We start from the raw sequence: 23,951 nt of genomic DNA, 5'->3' as shown, positions 1-23,951 counted from the left end.
CCAACCAAAAGCAAGCAAAACTGGAAATGGACCTGAAGGAAGCTGAATATCATTTTGAATATTTTCTATTAACAAAATACAATAATTCTGATAACGGTTTCCAACTAAAAACACCCACCTTTCTAACAACCATCTAGTTGGCAACGCTTCTCTTATAATCCCCTCAATTAACAATAATCTGGCAACACACAGTCACAGAATTGTCAAAACCGGCTGAGTGTTGTGCAGAATTTTTTTTGCAAAAAATTTTAACGCTGATTTGCGAAAAAAATAATTTATTTAATTTATCTTTAACACACGCTAAGGAAAATTTATTCAAAATTCTATAAATAATTCCAACAAACGACATGCCTCAAATGCCATTACCTCCTTTGGCTCAGGTAAGTCCCATTAAATTTTCTCCTCAAAAAAACCCGACAGGAATTTAAAACAAACTTTTCTTTGTTGTCTCTTCCACAAATAATTTGTTTACGGTGCATTCTCCACATTCTTAGAATGCTATCGAACCGATGCAGGTTGATGCCCCCATGGAGGATAACGACAACAACGAGGAACATCAATTGGTGGTGGAGAATCCCACTTTAGATTTGGAGGTCTATGCCAATTCATATGTGGGCTTGGCCCGTTTGTACCGGCTGATATTTGTGGCTGATGTATGTCCCTCATTGCGTTTGGAAGCCTTAAAAATGGCTATCAATTATGTCATGACCACCTACAATGTGACCATGTATCAGGTGCTGCATAAAAAACTAAATGATGTGTATGTCAGCAGTACTGGCGGTGCAGCAGCTGGTGGTGGTGGCAATGGCGCAGCAGGTGGAGGTGCTGCCGGTGGTTTACCTGATATAGCTGCTCAACCGGCTTTGGCTGGTCAAGCTCAAGACTTGCCGGTATTCGATCAGAATTGGGTGGAAACTAAGAGCAAAAAAGCTGCTCTTAAACTAGAAAAACTTGACTCAGACCTCAAGAACTTTAAATCGAGTTCTATTAAAGAGAGCATACGCCGTGGTCATGATGATTTGGGCGATCATTATCTCAGCTGTGGTGATTTATCCAATGCTCTTAAATGTTATTCCCGTGCTAGAGATTATTGCACCAGTGGCAAGGATGTGGTCAACATGTGTTTGAATGTCATTAAGGTATCTTTGTATTTGCAAAATTGGTCGCATGTACTGAGTTATGTCTCCAAGGCAGAAAGTACACCAGACTTTAATGAATGCTCTAAGGATGCAAATCAGGTGGGTGCACTTTTTAACGCAAAGAAAAGTATTATTAAATAATTTATTTTTTCCAGGCTGTTCTCACACGTCTAAAATGTGCGGCTGGCTTGGCCGAATTGCAAACCAAAAAATATAAATCCGCCGCCAAACATTTCTTGTTGGCCAACTTTGATCATTGTGATTTTCCCGAAATGATTTCTCCGAACAATGTTGCCATGTATGGCGGACTCTGCGCTTTGGCCACCTTTGATCGCCAGGAACTGCAAAAGAATGTTATCTCTTCTAGCTCATTTAAGCTCTTCCTCGAACTAGAGCCTCAGCTTAGAGATATTGTTTTCAAATTTTACGAATCCAAATATGCTTCATGCCTTAAGTTGCTCGACGAAATACGCGATAACTTACTGTTGGACATGTACATAGCACCGCATGTCAACACTTTGTATACAAAAATTAGGAATCGTGCTTTGATACAATATTTTAGTCCTTATCTATCGGCCGATATGCGTAAAATGGCAACAGCCTTTAACCGCACTGTCGAGGCTTTGGAGAACGAAGTGATGCAATTGATTTTAGAGGGACAAATTCAAGCTCGCATTGACTCGCACAATAAAATATTGTACGCCAAGGAGACTGATCAACGCAGTAGTACTTTTGAACGGGCTATTTCAATGGGTAAGAAATATCAAAGACGTTCTCGCATGTTGGTTTTAAGAGCAGCCATACTCAAGAGTAATATCCATGTAAAGGTAAGTAAATCTTTAAAAAATGTATAAATATCTGTTAAAGAGAAATGAAATTCTTACCTTGCAGAGCATACCCCGTGAACATACTGATTTGTGTGTTGCTGCTGGTTCAACTACTCCTACAACTGCTAGAATTTAAAGTTAATTATATACATATGTTTGTCGTTCGCTCCTACTCACATGATCCTGAGGATATTGTTTGAAGAAAATTTTCATTCTACATATTTGAATAACATGTTTTTATTTCTATTGTGAATTCTAATTCTTTTGCGATTTAAAAAATTTCCTCCATTTTTCAAAAAAACAGAAAAGTTTTAAATTTATTAGAGGAAATATGGATTATTACACCGGTGAGTAAAAGTACTTTTGACTGGAATTACTTTATAAAATAATATTTTTTATTGAGAACAAAAACAGATTGCATTTTTTAGGAAAATTGTTTGCATTCAGAAGATTTCTTATCCATTTTTGCTCTTTTCATGGAGAATATCATTATCGTGTACTGTTTAGCTTTGCACATTTTTAAACTGATATAATTTTTCAATGAAAATCTTAATAAGAAAACATTATAAACATTTTTGTAATGTTGGTGTTGTTATCCAAAACTTAACGTCTACTATTATAATGATCCTTATAGCGTGGCGAACGGCTTCGTCTTTCGCGTCTTTCCTCTTTTTTATAACCATTTCTTTCCAACGATCTTGAACGTTGTCTGTCCCTTGAACGCCGTCTCTCTGTGCGATCTCTGGATTTGGAACGTGATCTATTGCGTTTCTGTTTTTCATATGATTTCTTATCATGGTAATATTTATCTGTCTTGTGTTTATCACTTTTTGAGTTCGCTGACCCATCTGATGAATGTGAACGATCCCGATTACGTGGAGTTCGGCTACGTCTTCTTTCACGTTTTTCCTCTTTTGTATGGCCATTTCTTGATGGTGATCTAGAATGTTGCCTCTCCCGAGAATTTGAGCGCCTTCTCACCACGCGTTCTCTAGATCTAGAACGTGATCTATTATGTCTCTCTGTTTCAAAGGATTTCTTATCATTGAACCCTTTGTCTTTTTTACGTTTATTATTACTTTCCGTACACGCTGATTCATCTGAAGATGATGAAGAATCATCCGAAGATGAAGAGGATTCAGATTTACTGCTTGACTTTTTATGTTTTTTGTCTTTCTTTTTTCGTTTCTTACGTTTATCCTCTTCTGAATCACTATTATCGTCCCGCTTCTTTGATTTTTTCTTCGACTTCTTATGTTTTTTAATTTTGCCATCCTTACTTTTCTTAAGTTTTTCTATCTTCTCTAGTTTCTTTAGCAGCTTTAATTTCTGTTCCTTGCTTAGGGATTTTAAAAATGCTTTTTCTGGATTGCCCTCTTTAGCCATTTTCTCATCATCTTCATCTTCGGGATCACTGGGCACTAAGGCATGCTTTTGATTAGTGCTATTTTGTAATTCCATGGCGGAACGTTTCATCATTAGACCATCACCCTTCATTTGTTCTTCTAAAACATTTTTAGCCATTATATCAGAAGCCTCTGCCTCGGAGTGCAATTTACGTGCCTCACTCATGGATATACTGTACATGGAACATTCCTTGTCTGTGTTAATATGGCCCCATTTGTGACACTTTATGCAGCGCACATTACGCACTTGTATACCAAAAGGTTGATCTCTAATTTCGGTGTCACCTTTACAATATGATTCACGTGGAGCATTATATTTGCGCTGCCACTCGAATTTATACTCCGGTTCATTATCGTCCTTTTCACGATCTTTTCTCACCCCCGGCGGAGGCTCGTACATGAAATTAACACTTAACTTGTCCTTGCTCTCCTTACTAAGCATGGCCTTGTTTTCATGCAAATTCTGTTCCTTTTCATATTGATTGCGTAGTTCCTCCTGTTTCTTTTTGTAGGCCTCTGCCTGCTGTTCAGCCATCCATACCTACGTTGTGGTGAACAAAAATACAAGTTGTTAGGAAATGTTTGAAGTTTTGGTTGAAAGAAACCTTACCCGTTTTAGATTGTCCCTAGAGGCTGGATGGAAGAATTTCTTACACATGTAATTATTAAAACCTTTACCCATTTTGTAAATGTATTTTTATTTTCTTGTTAAAAAACAAATTTTTCTTAATTTTTTACAAACGTTTTACAAATATAAAAACAAAAAAGAAAAATGGGAGAAAATGCGTCACAATGACAAACAGCTGTCAATTAACAAAACAGTTGGCAATGCGACCACATTTTTTTATTGAAGAGCAGCTACATTTTTAACGTTTTTTTATTTTGCTTTAAAACTGGAACTTTTTTGATTATAATAAAGCAAAAAATTATTTATTACTAATATTTAAATAAATAGAATTATTATTGAATATTTATCTCAAATTTAACAAAAATGTATTCCATAAAGTAAAATTAGAAAAACGCTTATAGTTTTTTTAATATATTCATTTAAAATATGGCAGCTCTATCCTTTACGTTTGTTTTGTTTATTTTGTTTTGCTCGGACATGTTTCCCTCAAAAAATAACTGTGTTTTTTAATTAGTGCAAAAATTAGTTTTTATGTGAAAAAATGGAAGAACCTACTTATTCCCCTGGAGATTTAACCCAGGAAGATATAACCCAGCTATCACCGGAATTTTTACAAAGAAAATTGTATTTCCTGGTAGATCAACTCAAGTCCATGCATGCCAATTTACCAGAGTAAGTTTATCGCCATTTTGGCAATCTTGCAATTTTTAAACTTTCAACTTTTATTTGGTTCTAATCAGGATCTATCAATCACGCATTTCCTATGAACTACTCACCGAATTAGCCAATTCCCTGCTAAATGACACCATTTTCGAAATAGTTAAAGGTTTAATGGAAATCCAGCATGTTACAGAAAAACATCTACATCAATTACGCGAACAGGTCGAGAATGAATATGAAATTGAGGTTCAAGAATGGATTTCCAAAATCAATGACCAAGAAGAATTGCAGCACATTTTGGAGTTGATGAAAATCAAACATAATCGTAAATTAAAAGAGACTGATATGAAATTGATAGCATTGCTGGATCAAAAAGTACGTGATCAGCAATCGACTTTACATAAGGCCGGAGTGGCGGGTTTTTATGTCACGGACAACCCCAAGGAGATTAAGATACAAATGTTTTTACTGGATTTTATATTACGTTTATCGAGAATTAAATTTGAGCCGAATAAGTAATAAAGGAATAAAGGTAAATGAAATGATTTACATATTTTGTTTAAAATTTTAGTTGCATGGTAGAAATTTGAATTTCTTTAAAAATTAATATTAAAATGAAGGTAGTAGAGCAAAAATAATGGAATAGGTAAATGAGAACGTGCTTCCCAGTAAAATAGAAGGGAAATAATATACTAGATCTAAAACAGAACTAGAATTGAACCAGAACAGTACTAAAACAGAACTAGAACTAGAACATAACTAAAACATAACTAGAATAGAACTAATCTTGAGCTGAACTAGAACTGAACTAGAACTGAACTAGAACTGAACTAGAACTGAACTAGAACTGAACTAGAACTGAACTAGAACTGAACTAGAACTGAACTAGAACTGAACTAGAACTGAACTAGAACTGAACTAGAACTGAACTAGAACTAAACTAGAACTAGAACTGAACTAGAACTGAACTAGAACTGAACTAGAACTGAACTAGAACTGAACTAGAACTGAACTAGAACTGAACTAGAACTGAACTAGAACTGAACTAGAACTGAACTAGAACTGAACTAGAACTGAACTAGAACTGAACTAGAACTGAACTAGAACTGAACTAGAACTGAACTAGAACTGAACTAGAACTGAACTAGAACTGAACTAGAACTGAACTAGAACTGAACTAGAACTGAACTAGAACTGAACTAGAACTGAACTAGAACTGAACTAGAACTGAACTAGAACTGAACTAGAGCTGAACTAGAACTGAACTAGAACTGAACTAGAACTGAACTAGAACTGAACTAGAACTGAACTAGAACTGAACTAGAACTGAACTAGAACTGAACTGAACTAGAACTGAACTAGAACTGAACTAGAACTGAACTAGAACTGAACTAGAACTGAACTAGAACTGAACTAGAACTGAACTAGAACTGAACTAGAACTGAACTAGAACTGAACTAGAATTGAACTAGAAGTGAACTAGAACTGATCTAGAACTGAACTAGATCTGAACTAGAACTGAAATAGAACTGAATTAGAACTGAACTAGAACTGAACTAGAACTGAATTAGAACTAAACTACAACTGAACTAAAACTGAAGGAGAACTCAACTTGACTAGACCTGTTTAAACTAATTAATACTAAAACAAACCATTTGTTTTACAACACAACTTATGAGTTAACATTTTTATTAAGGGTTTGAATTTTCTCTTTGTTTGGATATTACCACAATAAACGAAATTTAACATGTCACCATCATAACTAAAACATTTATTACAACTTTTTGTTTCTAACAATCATTATTGTTATCAAGTTAATTAACATTTGTTAAAACAAAAACGTCAAAGTAAAATCACAACAGAAACAATAAGTTGTAATTAACAAATGTAAGCAAATATCATAAAGAAATAATTGACATGTGTTCCCAATTTATCATAAATTCATAAAAAAAACTATAGGGTTTTCTAGATAAATATATATTTTATTTAAAGCCTGTATAATTTAATAATACATACATCACATTGTTATAACTATTAATTATAGCTATTAATAGTGTTTATAGTTATAGATTAAATACTAACATAAAACTAATACTTATAAAACTAAAAAGAAATTTAAAGAAAAAAAGGTGCAACAAGGAAAAAGATAAAGTAATACCATTTGCAACTCATATTAGGAATTGCAATATTTCTTGCGTTTAACATCTATCAACAGTTGACAGCGTCAGCAGTAGAGACCTTGGCCTTCATTCTTTTCTATATAGTAGTTGCAGTATTCTCTTTGGGTGGGTGTCAAACCCATTTGTTCTACCTCACGTTTAAATTGCTCCAAACCACCTACACCCGCTAAATAGCCATTGAGTTTAGTGGCCACATAAGAGTTTTGCAACAAAGAGGAATTTAAATTAAAGGTCTCACACAAGTCACGATGTCCTTGTAAACGATATTTTTGGTGGTAACTGTTAAGAAGGATAATCAAATTAGTTTTATGGTGAGAGGAGAAGATTGTAATAGACAACTTACTCTTCTGCTGGATAGAAATTAGTTTTGGGAGATATCTCTGTTCTTATAACTTCAGGAGCTCTTTTAATTTGTTCTTCTGCCCGAGATTGTTCAGCTATTTGTTTTTGTTCTTCATCATGATATAAAATCAAAGACATATATTGCCTTTTGATAACAGTACACAAACCATACTCATGGTTATTCCAGAATAAATCCAATAATTGTTTATAGCTTATGATTTCAGGATCATAATCAATTTCTAAAACTTCTGTGTGGTCACCCCTATAGTGTTGTGTTTTATTTTTTAGTTAAATGACAAAAATTATATAGAAAGTTAGTAAGCGTGATAGTAAGAGAGAGATCAAAGTTAGATAAGCAATAGAAAAAGTTATTAGCAACAACAAATAGGTGCACAAGTATTGATAATAAAAAGATAGAAATAGAAGAAAAGATTAATTAAAATTTGTTCCGTGGCATAAAACTTACATATTACGGTACGTTGGTTGATCCTTAGAGCCGCCAGCATAACCCACAGTGGTGCGCAATATACCCCAAGTGCCGCCATACAAAGACTCAGCACCCCAGAAACAACCCATGCCAAAGGTGGCAGTTTTAAAGGGACGATCTAGTTTATGGACCGGGGAAATGTTCAATTCTTTTTGTTCATTGCGCACAATACTCTAAAAGAAAGAACAAATTTGGAGTTTTAGTTAAATATGCAATTTTGGTGAATGATCTTTAAGGAAATTTACATAAAATTTAAAATATTTATTTAAAGACGAGCCATTGCAATCCTTCCATTCATTGAAAAATATTGCCACACAATCAATTGCTAAATACAGTAAAATAACTGATAAAATCAACAAGTATTTTAGGTTCATTTTTTTTTAACACTTTTCTCTTTTTGTTTATAGAGTTAGAGAGTTACGAACACGTCAATAGTTTTTAAAGAACTAAACAATTTGTGGGAAGTTTATTGATATGTTAACATTTTTTGGTGATTTGTGTGTTTTTTTTTTTTTTTTTTGAAGACATTTAACAACCAGGTTCAATGCACGTATGCACAATTAATATAATAATTTAGCAGAGAACTTAATGAGACCAACTAAAGTAGGGAAATAAAAGGGATTGTAATGCTTTATGGAAAAAGGAAGAAATTTTTAGTTTTCAAATTAGTTTTGGTTTAATATAAACATTACTTTTTAACTAGTTTAACTAACTTTAATATTTTTTGTTTATTTTTAAAGAATTAATTAGGGTTTTAGTTAATTCCCAAGGAATTTTTTTAAATATCTTGTAATTTTGTGGATTTTCCGTTTAAGTTTTTAGTTGTTCTCATTATTCTGCCATAAAACGTGAACGGCCTGAGCAAATAATAAAAATAAATAATAAATATTGTGTTATATTTTCATAAGAGCATAAGATTTTACTTAAAATTTAAGAGCAACAAGAGTAGAATTTTCAAAAACTTTTACTCTCTTAAACATGTGCTGTAAAGGCCAAGGTCGTTGAAAGAGAAATTAGCTAATTTTTTCAATATATTATGTAGAAAATTAAGAAAAATTACAAATTTTAATGAAATTTTTTAACAATTAAAAAACTTAATAAATTTTATAAAAATACTTGCCTTTTAACATTTTTTTGGAAAAACTTTTAAGCATAATATTTTAAATAAACACTATTAAAAGAAAACCTTTAACTATAACTATTTAAACACAACTATTTCTTTTAACTATTATGAAAACTAAAATACTTGCTTTAGTTAACAAGCTTTTTTCCAAACCTTTAAGCCTTCCAAGTCTGTGAGAAATCCCCTGGTTTGTACTATAACACCCATTACACGTTTAAACATTTTGTTTTTGGTTTTAATTTATGCCTTCCAAACCCCACAGCTTACAATATGTTTTATTTTTGTTGGTCACTAAGCAAAACACTTGTAAATTCTTTAAACAGCAACACGAGTCTGATGAAATAAAACTTTTGTGCCGGAAGATGTTTGCATAAATTTTCTAAATTTGTTTTATTCCGATAAAGAGTAGAAAAAGCTTTTTTTTATTTTTATTTCAATTGTCAGACAATTTGACGTCTTTCTTCTTCTCTAGGCAATGTTTACTGCTCTTGAATATTTGTTTTCTAATTCTTTTAAAGGCAGGTGGGTTTAATAAACTTAGTGAAGGTAATATTTAATTAGTTAAATGTCGTGTTTAAATTGGAGGAAGGAGGTGGTGGTTTAAAAACTCTCGTTTGTTTGGTATAATTTCTAGTTTATTTTGATTTGTTTTTGTGTGGTTTCTAGGAAATTGTTGAATTGTTGTGGAATTTTTTTTAACTTTAATTTTGGGTTCAAGAGTTTGAGTTAAATTTTGGAGGTTGACAAAGAAATCGTTAGTTTTATTAAGGGAGAGCGGGATTAGTTACTTTCTTAGTAGACTATAGAACAGAAAATATACTATAGAACAGACTATAGCATATACTATAAACAAGACTATAGTCTCAACTATAGACAAGACTATAATCTGGACTATAGACAAGACTATAATCTGGGCTATAGACAAGACTACAGTCTGGAATAGACAATAATGTAGTCTGGTCTATAGACAAGACTATGGGCAAGACCAATAGATTATAGACCAGACTATAAACCAGACTAGACCAGACTAAAGTCTGGAATATAGACAAGACTGGAATATAGACAAGACTATAGTCTGGACTATGGGCAAGACTATATAGGCAAGACTGTAGTCTGAACTATAGGCAAGACTATAATCTAGATTATAGACCAGACCAGACTATAGTTTGGACTATAGACAAGACTATAGTCTGGACTATAGACAAGACTATAGTCTGGACTATAGACAAGACTATAGTCTGTACTATAGGCAAGACTATAGTCTGGACTATAAACAAGACTATAGTCTGAACTATAGACAAGACTATAGTCTGAACTATAGACAAGACTATAGTCCAAATTTCAATATAAAAAAATATTTAAAAATTTGTAATATTTTTTTCGTTTTTTAATAAAAAAAAAATATTTTGTAAGCAAAAAACTGAAAAAATAATTTAAAAAAAATTTTCAATTTTTTTTAAATAAAAAATGATTAAAATTTTTAAAAACCTGTTTTGAAACAAAAAAAAAAAAAAAAATAAATAAATTTGCAATTCAAATTAATTTCAAAACGACAGATTTTTATAAATTTATGAACCTTTTTTATTAAATTATTTAATAAATTAATTAGACCTCTTAGCTATTATAAAAAAATGCACCAAAAATATTGAAATAAACTTCTTACAGTAATATAAACCAAAATGTCAATTAAGATTAAAAGATCATATAATGACGTTAAGATTTTTTGTTTTAAAACAAATCCAAAATCAAAACAAAGAAACTGAAACAGGTTCTTTTTTAAAAAAATAAACGTCAATGCAATTTTTAACAAAATTTATGATAACAACACTCTTATAAAAACTTTATTATTTAATAATTATTTTATAATGATTCCAAAAAACACACAAAAAAAATTATAAAAAAATAAAATAATTAAAAATTTACAACAAGATAACAAAATATTTTAAAATATTAAACAAATATTTATATAAACTTTATTAAAATTAAAAAATTAGGTGAATAAACTTTTCAAACTTACCAAATCCTTGATTTGTGGTGCATTAATATCTTCAGGATTAATAGCAATAGAAGTCATTTTGTTTAATTTTTTTAATAATTTTTTTAAAACACTTGAAAAAGAAAACTTTTTTAAATTTTAAACTTTACTTAATTTTTTTTTAAACTACCAGTTTAATAATTACTAGTAGCTGTAGCTGTTTTGTCAATCAACTGTTAAGTTTAATACTTATGCTGTGTCTTTTTATACCCCAACGCGCTAGCTGCTAGCTGGTCTATGTTGCTATAAAGCTCTTTATGTAGTTATTTAAAAATATACTCTTTCGTTTTAATCAATTGAAAGTAACTAAAGAAAAAGGGAGAGCAAGACAGTGTTATAGTAATAATCAATGAAGAAAGAGATTTTAGAATTATAGAGAAATTGTGACGGAATAACATGTATCAAAAAGCTAAATGTAATGGCTGAACTTTAAGATTAAAACATTTTTTTTAAATTTTTAAAAATTTATAAGAATTTTAAAAAGAAGACTATAGACAAAACTATTGTCTGGACTATAGACAAGACTATAGTCTGGACTATAGACAAGACTAGAGTCTGGACTATTGATAAGTCTATAGTCTAGACTATATACAAGACTAGAGACTGTACTATAGACAAGACTATAGTCTGGACTATAGACAAAACTATAGTCTGGACTATAAACAAGACTATAGTCTGGACTATAGACAAGACAATAGTCTGGACTATAGAGAAGATTATAGTTTGGACTATAGACAAGACTATAGTCTGGACTATAGACAAGACTATTGTCTTGACTATAGACAAGGCTATAGTCTAGACCATAGACAAGACTATAGTCTGGACTATACCCAAGACTATAGTATGGATTATAGACAAGACTAGAGTCTGGACTATAGACAAGACTATAGTGAAGGCTATAGATACGATTATAGACAATACTATATTCTGGACTATAGAAAAAACTATCGTGTGGACTATAGACAAGACTGGTAGTCTGGACTATATACAGTCTTGTATATAGTACAGACTATAGTCTTGTCTATAGTCCAGACTATAGTCTTGTCTATAGTCCAGACTATAGACAAGACTATAGTCTGGACTATAGACAAGACTATAGTCTGGACTATAGACAAGACTATAGTCTGGACTATAGACAAGACTATAGTCTGGACTATAGACAAGATTATAGTCTGGACTATAGACAAGACTATAGTCTGGACTATAGACAAGACTATAGTCTGGACTATAGACAAGACTATAGTCTGGACTATAGACAAGACTATAACCTGGACTATAGACAAGACTATAGTCTGGACTATAGACAAGACAAAAGTCTGGACTATAGACAAGACAATAGTCTGGACTATAGACAAGACAATAGTCTGGACTATAGACAAGACAATAGTCTGGACTATAGACAAGACTATAGTCTGGACTATAGACTAGACTATAGTCTGGACTACAGACAAGACTATAGTCTGCACTATAGACCTGCGGAAAGTGCAACTTTTCTTCAAAATTTTTCCTAAAAAGAGTTCTATGCAAGTAAATGTAAGAAGTAAACTTTCCGATTCATTTAGTTGGCAGTGACAACGACTTTTTTCATATGAACCGGCTTTGGCCTCACGTACAAATTATCTGATTTTACAACAAAAACAAACTCGCCACCGACTACTATTACGTCTCGTTATACAAATGTGGTCTTACCCACAATCTCTAAAAGAGAGTGAGAAAGCAAGATCCCACAAGACAGAGAAGAGTTGTTGTTAGACTAGCATGTGCTGGTTTTGTGTACAAAAAGAATACACACAAAATGATTAAAATAAATAAACAATGAATAAAAAAAAACAAACTCGCAATTCATGATTTCAAAAATTGTTTACTAAAAAATGCATATTTAAAAGATTTTTAAAAAATTAATTTCTATATGAAAATAACTTTATTTTTAAAGAATATTAACATCAATGGAAACAGGACATTCGCCAGAATCAGATTTCGTTTGAATTACAAAAATCGATAAAAGTATAAGGGAACCACAGAAAATTGGCTTTTACAGCTAAAGGACTAAAGCAATTTTAATGAAATTTGGTTGACACATAGTTTCTGTTGTCTACTTTTATTGTGGCAAATTTGAAAAAATTCTGATCATTAGTTTTGATGCTAGAATTTTTGGAAAAAATTTTGTTATATAGCATCGAAGTGAATAATGTTTTGCTTTGAGTAAAGCGTCAGAGAGGTTGTACGTATAAACAGCTGTTGAGGCAGCAAAACTGTTTTGGCACACTTATCATACTCACATTTTGCTGTCTATTAGTGTTTAAGTTTTAGTAAGAAGATCGGTAGAGGGGGAATCTTAAGTATGTTTATTATTTCGGTATTTTTTTCTTAAATTTGATTAAAGTTTATTATTTAAACATATCTTTATATAGTTTTATTAAAATACAATAGTATGGCGTTTTAGGTTTAGAAGTTTAGAAATTTGTCTTATTGTTGTTGTTTGCCGGCAGCTAAAGCGTTATCACGTGAACTTACAAAATTTGCAAAATTTCTATAAATTTATTTATTTCTTTCTTTATTATTATTTATTGTATTCTTTAATTATTTAATCTAAATTTCATTTTTTTTATTGCTAATTAAATTTTGTATAAGATTTTCTTAAAAGTAATTTAAATTTATAAAAAAACGTTCAATTTTATCTCTTTAATCTTTTGTTATGCACTTGTTTTATTAGTTTTTGTGAAAAATATTTTGTTTAGCAAAATATTGCTTTATCATTTGTAATAAAAAGACTAGGGATTTTTTCATTTAGTCCAGATTTTCTACATCGCAATGAGTTTGCAAATCTGTTTTGTTAAAATTTTTGCGCATTATTTAAAAAAAAGGTCCTTGGTAATTCACACTTTAAGCAACATAGTTTCGTTTTGTTATCAATATAGATTATAAGTAGAAAATATACTTAAGTTTTTTAAAAAGTTAGCAGAAAAAGTAGCAAAACATAATTTGTGCATAAAATTATCTCTTCACATGTTGTTCTTAATATTTTTTGTTTATTTTTGGAAACACCGAAAAATATCATGCTGCAATAAATATACTTACATATAATTCAATATGAATGACCATCAAAAGTATTCACTTCATTGTTTTTATTACAATTGTAAAAATTTGCATTTCTGCACTTCTGCACCATTTTGTATAACCTTGCGAAATCACCAGAATCACTTTAAAAAATTTGGCTGACTTAACTCTTAATCGATTTTCACCATAAATTAAAATCCTCGAATTATATTTTGACCAAAAATATATTTTCAATAACAATTCAAATTTTTCAGACTGTAATCTAGTACCTAGACCATAGAGTTGTTTATAATCCAGACTATAATCTTGTCTATGGTACGGACTATAGTCTTGTATGCAGTCCATGCTATAGTCTTGTTTGCATTCCATGCTATAGTCCTGACTATAGTCCAGACTATTGTCCAAACTATAACCTTGTCTATAGTCCAGGCTATGGTTGTCTATAGTCCAGACTATGGTCATGTCTATAGTCCAGACTATAGTCTTCTCTTTAGTCCAGACTATAGTCGTGTCCATAGTCCAGACTATAGTCTTATCTTTAGTCCAGATTATAGTCTTCTCTTTAGTCCAGACTATAGTCTTGTCTATAGTACAGATTAGTATTGTTTATAGTCCAGACTATAATCTTGTCTTTAGTCTACAGACTTATCCAGTCTATAGACTTATCTATAGTCCAGACTATAATCTTATCTATAGTCCGGACTTAAAGTCTTGTCTAGCCTTGACTATAGTCTTGTCTTTTGTCCAGACTATAGTCGTGTCTATAGTCCAGACTATAGTCGTGTCTATAGTCCAGACTATAGTCTTCTCTTTAGTCCAGACTATAGTCGTGTCCATAGTCCAGACTATAGTCTTATCTTTAGTCCAGATTATAGTCTTCTCTTTAGTCCAGACTATAGTCTTGTCTATAGTCCATAGTATAATCTTGTCTATAGTACAGATTAGTATTGTTTATAGTCCAGACTATAATCTTGTCTTTAGTCTACAGACTTATCTAGTCTATAGACTTATCTATAGTCCAGACTATAATCTTATCTATAGTCCGGACTTAAAGTCTTGTCTAGCCTTGACTATAGTCTTGTCTTTTGTCCAGACTATAGTCGTGTCTATAGTCCAGACTATAGTCATGTCTATAGTCGTGTCTATAGTCCAGACTATAGTCGTGTCTTTAGTCCAGACTATATTCTTATATATTGTCCAGACTATAATATTGTATATAGTCCAGTCCATAGTCTGGGCTGTAGTCCAGACTATAGTCTTCTCTTTAGTCCAGACTATAGTCTTGTCTATAGTCCAGACTATATTCTTGTCTATAGTCCAGACTTTAATCTTGTCTATAGTCCAGACTATAGTCTTGTCTGTAGTCCAGACTATAGTCTTCTCTTTAGTCCAGACTATAGTCTTGTCTATAGTCCAGACTATAGTCTTGTCTATAGTCCAGACTATATTCTAGTCCAGACTATAGTATTGTATATAGTCCAGACTATAGTCTTGTCTATAGTCCAGACTATAGTCTTGTCTATAGTCCAAACTACAGTCTTGTCTATAGTCCTTTTGTCTTATTTAAAGTTCGGACCAGAGTCCAGACGATAGTCTTGCTTATAGTCCAAACTACGGTCTTGTCTAAAGTCCATACTATAGCCTTGTCTACAGTCCAGACTACAGTCTAGTCTATAGTCGAGATGAAAATCATATTTCTGCAGAAGTAATAACGACCTTAATGAACTTGAATGCAAACCTAAAAAGTACTTTAGTTTGTAAAAAAAGTACCACAAAGAAAACATACTGGTGTGTAGTAGAGACAACAACCAATAAAAAGCTTTTTTCTTTCGAACAGTGGGACAAACTAGGTTAAAAATCAAAGCTTATTCGCATTAGTCTTTCCATTCTATAAACCAAAGTAAAACCACATTTACTGATAAAATTTTCAAAAATTTCTTAAAAAATTTTATTGGAACACAATTGTTGTTTACTTTTACTTAAGTACATATTCATACTTTATCACTACAACACTATAAAAAAACTTAAATACTAATAAAGCACAATTTCGAAAAGAATCGTTTAATAATTAAGATGATTCATCTTAATTAAAAAAAAATAAAGCAATGGAAACACTGAATTGAGTGAAAATTTACTAAATGACACAATTATATACCCGCCTTATTATATAAAAAAAAGAAAATCGACAATAAGGCGAATAAATACTTTTAAAATTGCACACACTACAAAATAATTACAAAAATGAGAATGATATACGAGAAATATTTTAACTAAAAATTACTTTTTAAAAACAGAAAATTCTACCCTTAATGCCATCAAACGCGCAATGAGGTACGCATAGGTTTCTTACTCAAAGCTATTCTCTCCTGACGACGCTGCAGACATTCAAATCTAGTGATCGCCTTCTTGAGCAATAGAGTTTGTGGTGATAGATCTTTATCGTTGCGAGAAGTACGTGATTTGGGTTTAAATTCTTCTGTACTTTCGGTGTTAGCAAATAGCTTTTGTTTTCTGGTGGTGGTCACTGAACGTTTTGGTGTATCGCGGGCATTTCGTGTTGGAGTAGTAGTGGCATTATTTTGTTGGTTATCGTCATTATTATTTGTATTGGAGCGTTTTTCCTTTACCACATTATCACTTTTGGGATATTGTTTGATGGTACTGCAAAATGAAAAGAATTTTTCTTCATCGACTGTAGAAAAATGTCGCCGAAAACTATTATTACTGCAACGTGCTGGCTCCAAATTGGGTGTAGAACTTATATGCAAACTATCCATTAAAGTATCTAAAGCTGTATAATAAAAACCACTAGTATCCAGTTGAGCTTCACAAACTGCCATTTTTTATTTTTTTTTTACTTTTGGTAAATGTTTTATTTAATTTCTGGTTTTTTTGATGGAGAGAATTTCTCTGCTTAAGAACACACAACCAAATCGCACGACTTTGGGAAGTAAAATAATTTTAAAATACGATCACTCCTTTGTTAGAGCATTATTTGGGAAGGACAGAGAGCAAGAAGTTAAAAAGAGAGTGAATTTTTCATGTTAGGTAGAAAACCAGCATTAAATTTATAATGTTGGTTGAGTTTTGAAAAAGGGAAATATAATTAAGGTACTTTTTGTGTTTGAAAAGAGTACTTGACTAGGGAGAAAGAAACAAACTTAAAGAGAGTTCATATATCCCTTATATAGCAATAAGGAGTTAAACTTCAACTCTAGCAATATTTTAAACTAGTTTGCAAACAAATGATCTTTGTTTAGCATGATATTTTTAGCAGTTATTGCAAAAAGTACTATTTTCTTCATTATTGGTACCAATTAGCAGTTTTGCTCTAAACAACTCTAGTAATTGTATACAAACAGATTTAAAACATATGTCTATATGTCGCCTATATGTGACTTCTGAAACGTTTTCAAGAGAGGGATGTTTCACGATCATTTTTCAGCAAATGTTTGTAACCCAAAGAATTTTTAATTGTTGTATATTTTAACCCTCAAATGTACGTGTAATTGTTATTGTTAAGAGAAAATATTAAATGTCAATTCAATGCTGACAAGATCAATAGAGAAAAATCACTCTGCAGTTTAATGATCTTTTATACAAAAACAAAATTATATTGTAAAGGACTTGAAGTTTTCTTTAGAAAATGGGGGTAGTTTTGAGCACATAGTGATTTTTGTTGATTTTGTTTAAAATTATAAACTTTAAACTGGACTCTAGTCTAGACTATGATCTGAACTATAGACTATAGTCTTGACTATAGACAAGACTATAGTCTGGACTATAGACAAGAAAATAGTCTGGACTATAGACAAGACAATAGTCTGGACTATAGACTGAACTATAGACAAGAAGATAGTATAGACTAGACTATCGTCTGGATTATAGACAAGATTGTAGTCTGGATTATAGACTAGACTATAGTCTGGATTATAGACAAGATTATAGTCTTGACTATAGACAAGACTATAGACAAGGACTATATAGTCTGGACTATATACAAGACTATAGTCTGGACTATAGCAAGACTATAGTCTGGACTATAGACAATACTACAGTCTGGACTATAGACAATACTATAGTCTGGACTATAGACAAAACTATAGTCTGGATTATATACAAAACTATTGTCTGGACTATAGACAAGACTGTAGTCTGGACTATAGACAAGACAATAGTCTGGACTATAAACAAGACTATAGTCTGGAATATAGAAAAGAGTATAATCTGGACTATAGACAAGACTAGAGTCTAGATTACAGACAAGACTACAGTCTGGATTATAGACATGACTATAGTCTGAACTATAGACAAGACTATAGTCTGGACTATAGATAAGATTATTGTCTGGATTATAGACAATACTATAGTCTGGACTATAGACAAGAGTATAATCTGGACTATAGACAAGACTATAGTCTGGATTATAGACAAGACTATAGCCTGGAATATAGACAAGAGTATAATCTGGACAAGACTATAGTCTGGATTATAGACAAGACTACAGTCAGGACTATAGACAAGACTATAGTCTGGACTATAGACATGATTATAGTCTGGACTATAGACATGACTATAGTCTGGACTATAGACATGACTATAGTCTGGACTATAGACATGACTATAGTCTGGACTATAGACAAGACTATAGTCTGGACTATAGACATGATTATAGTCTGGACTATAGACATGACTATAGTCTGGACTATAGACATGACTATAGTCTGGACTATAGTCTGGACTATAGACAAGACTATAGTCTGGACTATAGACAAGACTATAGTCTGGACTATAGACGAGAATATAGTCTGGACTATAGACAAGACTATAGACGACACTATAGTGTGGACTATAGACTGGACTGTAGACAATACTCTAGTCGGATAATAGAATATACTCCAGTCTGGACTACAGACAAGACTATAGTCTGGACTATAGGTAAGACTATAGTCAGGACTATAGACAAGACTATAATCTGGACTATAGACAAGACTATAGTCTGGACTATAGACAAAACTATAGTCTGGATTATAGACAATACTACAGTCTGGACTATTAACAAAACTATAATCTTGACTATAAACAAAACTATAGTCTGGACTATAGACAGGACTATGGACTATACTATAGTCTGCTCTATACTACTATCTGGACTATGGGCTGTAGTCTAAACTATATTTCCAAATATTTATTAAAATTAAGACAGACCATAAAAATTTCAATTATCCTTGAAAATTTATTTAAAGGAAATATAATTTATTCATTAATAAAAAACATTTAAATAATGACCGACTAAATCCCAAATTGATTGATTGGGAAACAACACACACTATCAAGATTTCATTAGACAAATGGGAAAAAACACAATTAAACTTCTTTTTAAATCTCCATACTACAAAACACCACAACTTTGAGTTCCATTTTTGTCACCTTTAACCAATTAGGGTTAAATCGTAGTCTTTGTATATTTATTCAGTCTAAGAGCTAAATTAGTCACGTCTTTTGAACGCAACAAGAAACTATTTTTAAAATAGAAAAACAGCTGGAAACAGCCTTAAGGGATGTTTCTAACAAAGGACTACCTGCATTTCTTTCTTTGTCCTCAAAAACTAAGTCCTTTTTTAAACACAGGTCCTTGGCAAATACTAACTAAAACTGTAATGAGATAGCAAGTATTTGCCATTTTCTTATCACAACTATTATTAGTTTTTTCCCAATAATTTTACAAAAGAACAATAATATTGATTTATAGTCCTACAAGAGTTTTAGACAACAACAACAACTACTAATTTTGTATATCAACGTAACATGTTGAATGATAAGAAATAGCGTCAAATATATTAAAGCCGTCAAAAAAAGTCCCCTCTTGTTTGAGATAAGATTGCTCAAAATTAGTTCCAAATATGCACAATATTTAATATTTGCCATAAAATTTTGTTTATGTTAAATTAATCTTTATTAAAATTGATAGATTATCTTGTGAAGGTTTATTTTTATTGTGAATTTATACAGGAAATTTTACTTAAAACTATAAAATTATTAAAAAAAAGGTACTTAAGTAATTAAAAAAAAAAATGTTTATTTTCACTAAATTAAAAACATTAATTAATAGTCTTAAAGAAATCACGGAAATTTTGTGGTGCCGCTTCTCTAATAACTCTTTCCGTCATTTTCTTCACTTCCTCAGTACTGCCACTATCCTTGTGATAGTAGACCGTGAAGTAAACAATTAAACCGATAATTACCAATAGAACTACAGCGGAACAAATCAAACTGCAAAGCATTTTACAGGCACAATCACAGCAACTGTAAAATAGGAAAAGAAAATACAAAATTTAAATATTAAATTTAGAAAACAAGGGTTTAGTTTTGTTTATTTAAATGGGATGTTTGAATATCGGTGTGATATTTTAATCTTACTAAATCTTTCAAGTTAAAAATGCAAAGAAAAATGTGTATGTAAACAGTTTCAAGTATTTTTCTCTATAACGTTTAGGATTTTACTTTCTGTTTAAGGGATTATATTGGTAGTTATTAAGAAAGGTAGGGATTTTATTTTTGAACGAAAATTTTAAAGTTTTAGCATAACATATTATATATAAACTAACCCTCTTATTTTGAACCTTTATAACAATAATAAAACTTAGAATAAACTTTAAAAAAACGCTTTAAAAACTTTAGAAACTTATATACTTTACTGGCCAGATTAAGGTCCAGTCTGTAATACAGCCTATTGTCTATAGTGCAGACTTTAATCTTATCTATAGATTTGTTTATATTGCATATAATAGAACTGTTTATAATCCAATATATATAGTATTTGCCTATAGTCGAGGCTATAGTCTTGTTTGTAGTGGAAATTATATTGTAGTCTTGTATATAGTCCCGATTATAGACTTGTCTATAGTCCAGACTTTAGTCTGGTCTAGAGTCAAAACAAGAGACTTTTCTATGGTCCAAACTATGGTATTGTTTATAGTCCAGACTATATATACATATTATTCTCTATAATCCAGATTATAGTCTTGTCTAGAGTCCAGACAATAATCTTGTCTATAGTCCAGACTAAAGTCTTGTCTATAGTCCAGACTTTTCTATAGGTCAGACTATAGTCTGTTCTATAGACTTGTCTATAGTCCAGTCTAAAGTCTTAGCTATAGTCGTGACTATAGCTAGTCTTTTCTATAGTCCAGACTATAGTCTTGTCTATAGTCCAGACTATAGTCTTGTCTATAGTCCGGAATAGTCTTGTCTATAGTCCAGACTATAGTCTTGTCTATAGTCCGGAATAGTCTTGTCTATAGTCCAGACTATAGTCTTGTCTATAGTCCAGACAATAATATTGTCTATAGTTCAGACTATAGTCTTGTCTATAGTCCATACTATAGTCTTGTCTATAGTCCAGACTATAGTCTTGTCTATAGTCCAGACTATAGTCCAGACTATAGTCTTGTCTATAGTCCAGACTATAGTCTTGTCTATAGTCCAGACTATAGTCTTGTCTATAGTCCAGACTATAGTCTTGTCTATAGTCCAGACTATAGTCTTGTCTATAGTCCAGACAATAGTCTTGTCTATAGTCCAGACTATAGTCTTGTCTATAGTCCAGACTATAGTCTTGTCTATAGTCCAGACTATAGTCTTGTCTATAGTCCAGACTATGGTCTTGTCTATAGTCCAGACTATAGTCTTTTCTATAGTCTAGTCTATAGTGTTTTATATAGTCCGGATTATAGTCCATTTTATAGTCTTGAGTATATTGCAATCTTTCGTTTTGTTTGTAGTCCAGACTAATGTACTGTCTTTAATCTAGACTATAATATTGACAAAGATGTTGCTTATAGTCTTGTATACAATATAATTTAGTCCAGTCTAGTCTATAGTCCAGACTAAAGTCATGCATTTAGTCCAGACTAACATCATGTCTCTAGTCTGGACTATAGTCTTGACAAAGGTCCCGATTGTAATCTTGTCTACAATCCAGACTCTGATCTAGTCTATAGTCCAGACTATAATCTAGCCTACAGTCCATACTATTGTCTTGTCTATAGTCCATATAAAAGTCTGATCTATATTCAAAAATATACCCTGATATATTGTCCAGAATATAGCCAGATTGATAGTCCAGAATATAGTCTAATTTATAGTTCAGATTATAGAATTTTTTATATGCTGTTCTATATATCTTTTTATAATCCAGATTATAGTCCAGACTATATAAAAACATAAAGTGGAAATGTTTAAATTTGTTTTTGCTTTATAAATTTTTCATTTAAAAAGTCTCACTACCTTTTTCAACTTTTTGTAAAACCCATTAACAATTATCTTTTGTAAATACACTTCAAATATACACGAATATATCGTGCAGTTCGAATTTAACGTATCAGTCATTTGTGTAGACTTTCAGTTAGTCACCAAGTAAATAAATATATTAAAACTTTTTCGAACAATTGTGTTGTTTGTTATTTTTTTAATATTTATTAATTTTCTGAGACAATTAGCGTATAATTAACTTTATTTTTTCGAGATATACCTACAATATTTAAAGAAATGTTTAAACAGTTTGGCGGCTAAGGCAACAAATAGGGCAATATTTTTTTTGGGTTGATTTTATAGGTAATACAAATATGGGTTAAATATTTGTTGAGAATTTAATCGAAATTTTGGAATGTTCGAAAATCATTTAATCGGGTGTTATATTTGAAATTGTTTTTGCATGTTTTTAAAATTAATCGTATTTTAATCTGATCTTTAGAGAAATCTCTATAATTTTACTAGATCTCGGGTGCTACGACTAACTTCTTCTAGATATCGAAAAACTAGCATAAACTTGTACCACGATCGCTTTTACTACACTTACAAGTTAGAGTTCATATTTAAACATTTATTTTTACTAAAAATCAGTTCACACTTAAGTCACAATATGGTTGGTTACACACTTTTTACGATTTGTTTTTAAAAACCCGATGACTCATGATTATAATTCTTACCAGCATACAACTTTGCCAGGACACTTAAGAACTTCCAACAAACAATTACACATTTTGCTTTAATTAATTAATCGAATTCCAAAAAAATATTTCAAATAATTAAAATTTTCTCAACTTGTTAGGAAAAAACTGTTACGCGTATATGTTCCACTGCTAAACGTTAATATATAACTAAAGCTTTATGCTAGAGACCCACTCATTGTTTAGGGAGTTTTAGCCATTTTGTTAATTGTTTTTACTGTATTTCATTCTCAATATACCAATATACTGATAATATTGTTTTTATAGTCTTATTTTAGCTTATCAGTTGTATATCAGATATTATATACTATATAGTACTGGTTGTCGTCGACGATAGGATAAGTGTGCTCGCAGTAAAAGGTATTGATCTAAATTGTTGACACTTTGAAATATTGTTGGAAATCTGCGTATCATAATCAAGCTAAAAGGTATGTATAAAGTTGTTGTTTTTGTTGTTAAATTTTTTAAAAATATTACTTTAATTAAAGTGGAAATAATTACAACACAAAAAAAGGCTAAAAGAATTTAAGTTTAATAACAGAATAGATAATTAAAGATTTTGATTTGAAACTAAAAGGGTGACCTACATTATTCGAACTTCGAAGTTCGAATTTTCAAACATTATAAAATTAATATTATAACGGAAAACTTCATAAAATCGATATATAACAATTTTTGAGGAAAATTTGTAATTTCGAAAATGAAAAAGAATTTTCAAACATAAACAAATATGTTGGAAACATCATTTGCAGAAATTATTGAATTTTGAGCAAAAATTTTATTTCTAAATTAAGTTCGAATTTTCGAAATTGATTGAAAATAACAAAAAAAGTTGAAATATATTTTCAAAATTTGAAAAAACATAAATTTCTTTAAATTTAATAATTTTTATAATAAAACCTAATTTCGAAATTAAGTTCGAATTTTCGAACATGGTCAAAAATTTTAAAACTTTAAAAAAAATTATTTAGAAATAGAGAGAAATTAACATATTTATAAAATTTTATTAATTTTGATCAAAAATAAAAGTTCGAAATTAAATTCGAATTTTCGAAA

General features: G+C 31.0%; 5 protein-coding genes across 11 annotated transcripts; 2 read left to right on the top strand and 3 right to left on the bottom strand.

The window, feature by feature from the left end:
- The first annotated feature begins 211 nt into the window (after positions 1-211).
- Positions 212-2,267, top strand: LOC119605349 (COP9 signalosome complex subunit 1b). The gene is made up of 4 exons (XM_037958391.1): positions 212-380; positions 495-1,238; positions 1,295-1,966; positions 2,031-2,267. The coding sequence occupies exons 1-4, from the start codon at positions 348-350 to the stop codon at positions 2,100-2,102; spliced, it is 1,521 nt and encodes a 506-aa protein (XP_037814319.1). The 5' UTR covers positions 212-347; the 3' UTR covers positions 2,103-2,267.
- Positions 2,268-2,468: 201 nt separating this feature from the next.
- On the bottom strand, positions 2,469-4,170 carry LOC119605350 (corepressor interacting with RBPJ 1). Its single transcript, XM_037958392.1, has 2 exons — positions 3,983-4,170; positions 2,469-3,913 (listed from the first exon to the last, which is right to left on the bottom strand). The coding sequence occupies exons 1-2, from the start codon at positions 4,052-4,054 to the stop codon at positions 2,570-2,572; spliced, it is 1,416 nt and encodes a 471-aa protein (XP_037814320.1). The 5' UTR covers positions 4,055-4,170; the 3' UTR covers positions 2,469-2,569.
- Positions 4,171-4,443: 273 nt separating this feature from the next.
- Positions 4,444-23,179, top strand: LOC119605367 (gonadal protein gdl). The gene is made up of 3 exons (XM_037958423.1): positions 4,444-4,672; positions 4,741-5,192; positions 23,163-23,179. The coding sequence occupies exons 1-2, from the start codon at positions 4,542-4,544 to the stop codon at positions 5,177-5,179; spliced, it is 570 nt and encodes a 189-aa protein (XP_037814351.1). The 5' UTR covers positions 4,444-4,541; the 3' UTR covers positions 5,180-5,192; positions 23,163-23,179.
- LOC119605365 (peptide methionine sulfoxide reductase) lies at positions 6,622-11,042 on the bottom strand. Of its 7 annotated transcripts, none has more exons than XM_037958419.1 (4): positions 10,810-11,042; positions 7,649-7,842; positions 7,184-7,444; positions 6,622-7,119 (listed from the first exon to the last, which is right to left on the bottom strand). In XM_037958419.1, the coding sequence occupies exons 1-4, from the start codon at positions 10,864-10,866 to the stop codon at positions 6,885-6,887; spliced, it is 747 nt and encodes a 248-aa protein (XP_037814347.1). In that variant the 5' UTR covers positions 10,867-11,042; the 3' UTR covers positions 6,622-6,884. The 7 variants fall into 7 exon arrangements, with proteins under 7 accessions (XP_037814347.1, XP_037814349.1, XP_037814348.1 ...); XM_037958421.1 differs by having other exon boundaries at positions 7,661-7,842; XM_037958420.1 differs by lacking the exon at positions 10,810-11,042 and adding an exon at positions 8,946-9,269 and having other exon boundaries at positions 7,661-7,842.
- On the bottom strand, positions 19,939-23,094 carry LOC119605368 (protein midgut expression 1-like). The gene is made up of 2 exons (XM_037958424.1): positions 22,875-23,094; positions 19,939-20,190 (listed from the first exon to the last, which is right to left on the bottom strand). The coding sequence occupies exons 1-2, from the start codon at positions 22,925-22,927 to the stop codon at positions 19,986-19,988; spliced, it is 258 nt and encodes an 85-aa protein (XP_037814352.1). The 5' UTR covers positions 22,928-23,094; the 3' UTR covers positions 19,939-19,985.
- Positions 23,180-23,951: the final 772 nt, after the last annotated feature.

The sequence above is a fragment of the Lucilia sericata genome, unplaced genomic scaffold (assembly GCF_015586225.1).
Source record: "Lucilia sericata isolate MDLA Ls3-8-SP2 unplaced genomic scaffold, ASM1558622v1 Contig000478F_arrow, whole genome shotgun sequence".
NCBI classification, from domain to species: Eukaryota; Metazoa; Arthropoda; class Insecta; order Diptera; family Calliphoridae; genus Lucilia; species Lucilia sericata.
This window is presented reverse-complemented; position numbering and strand designations above follow the sequence as displayed.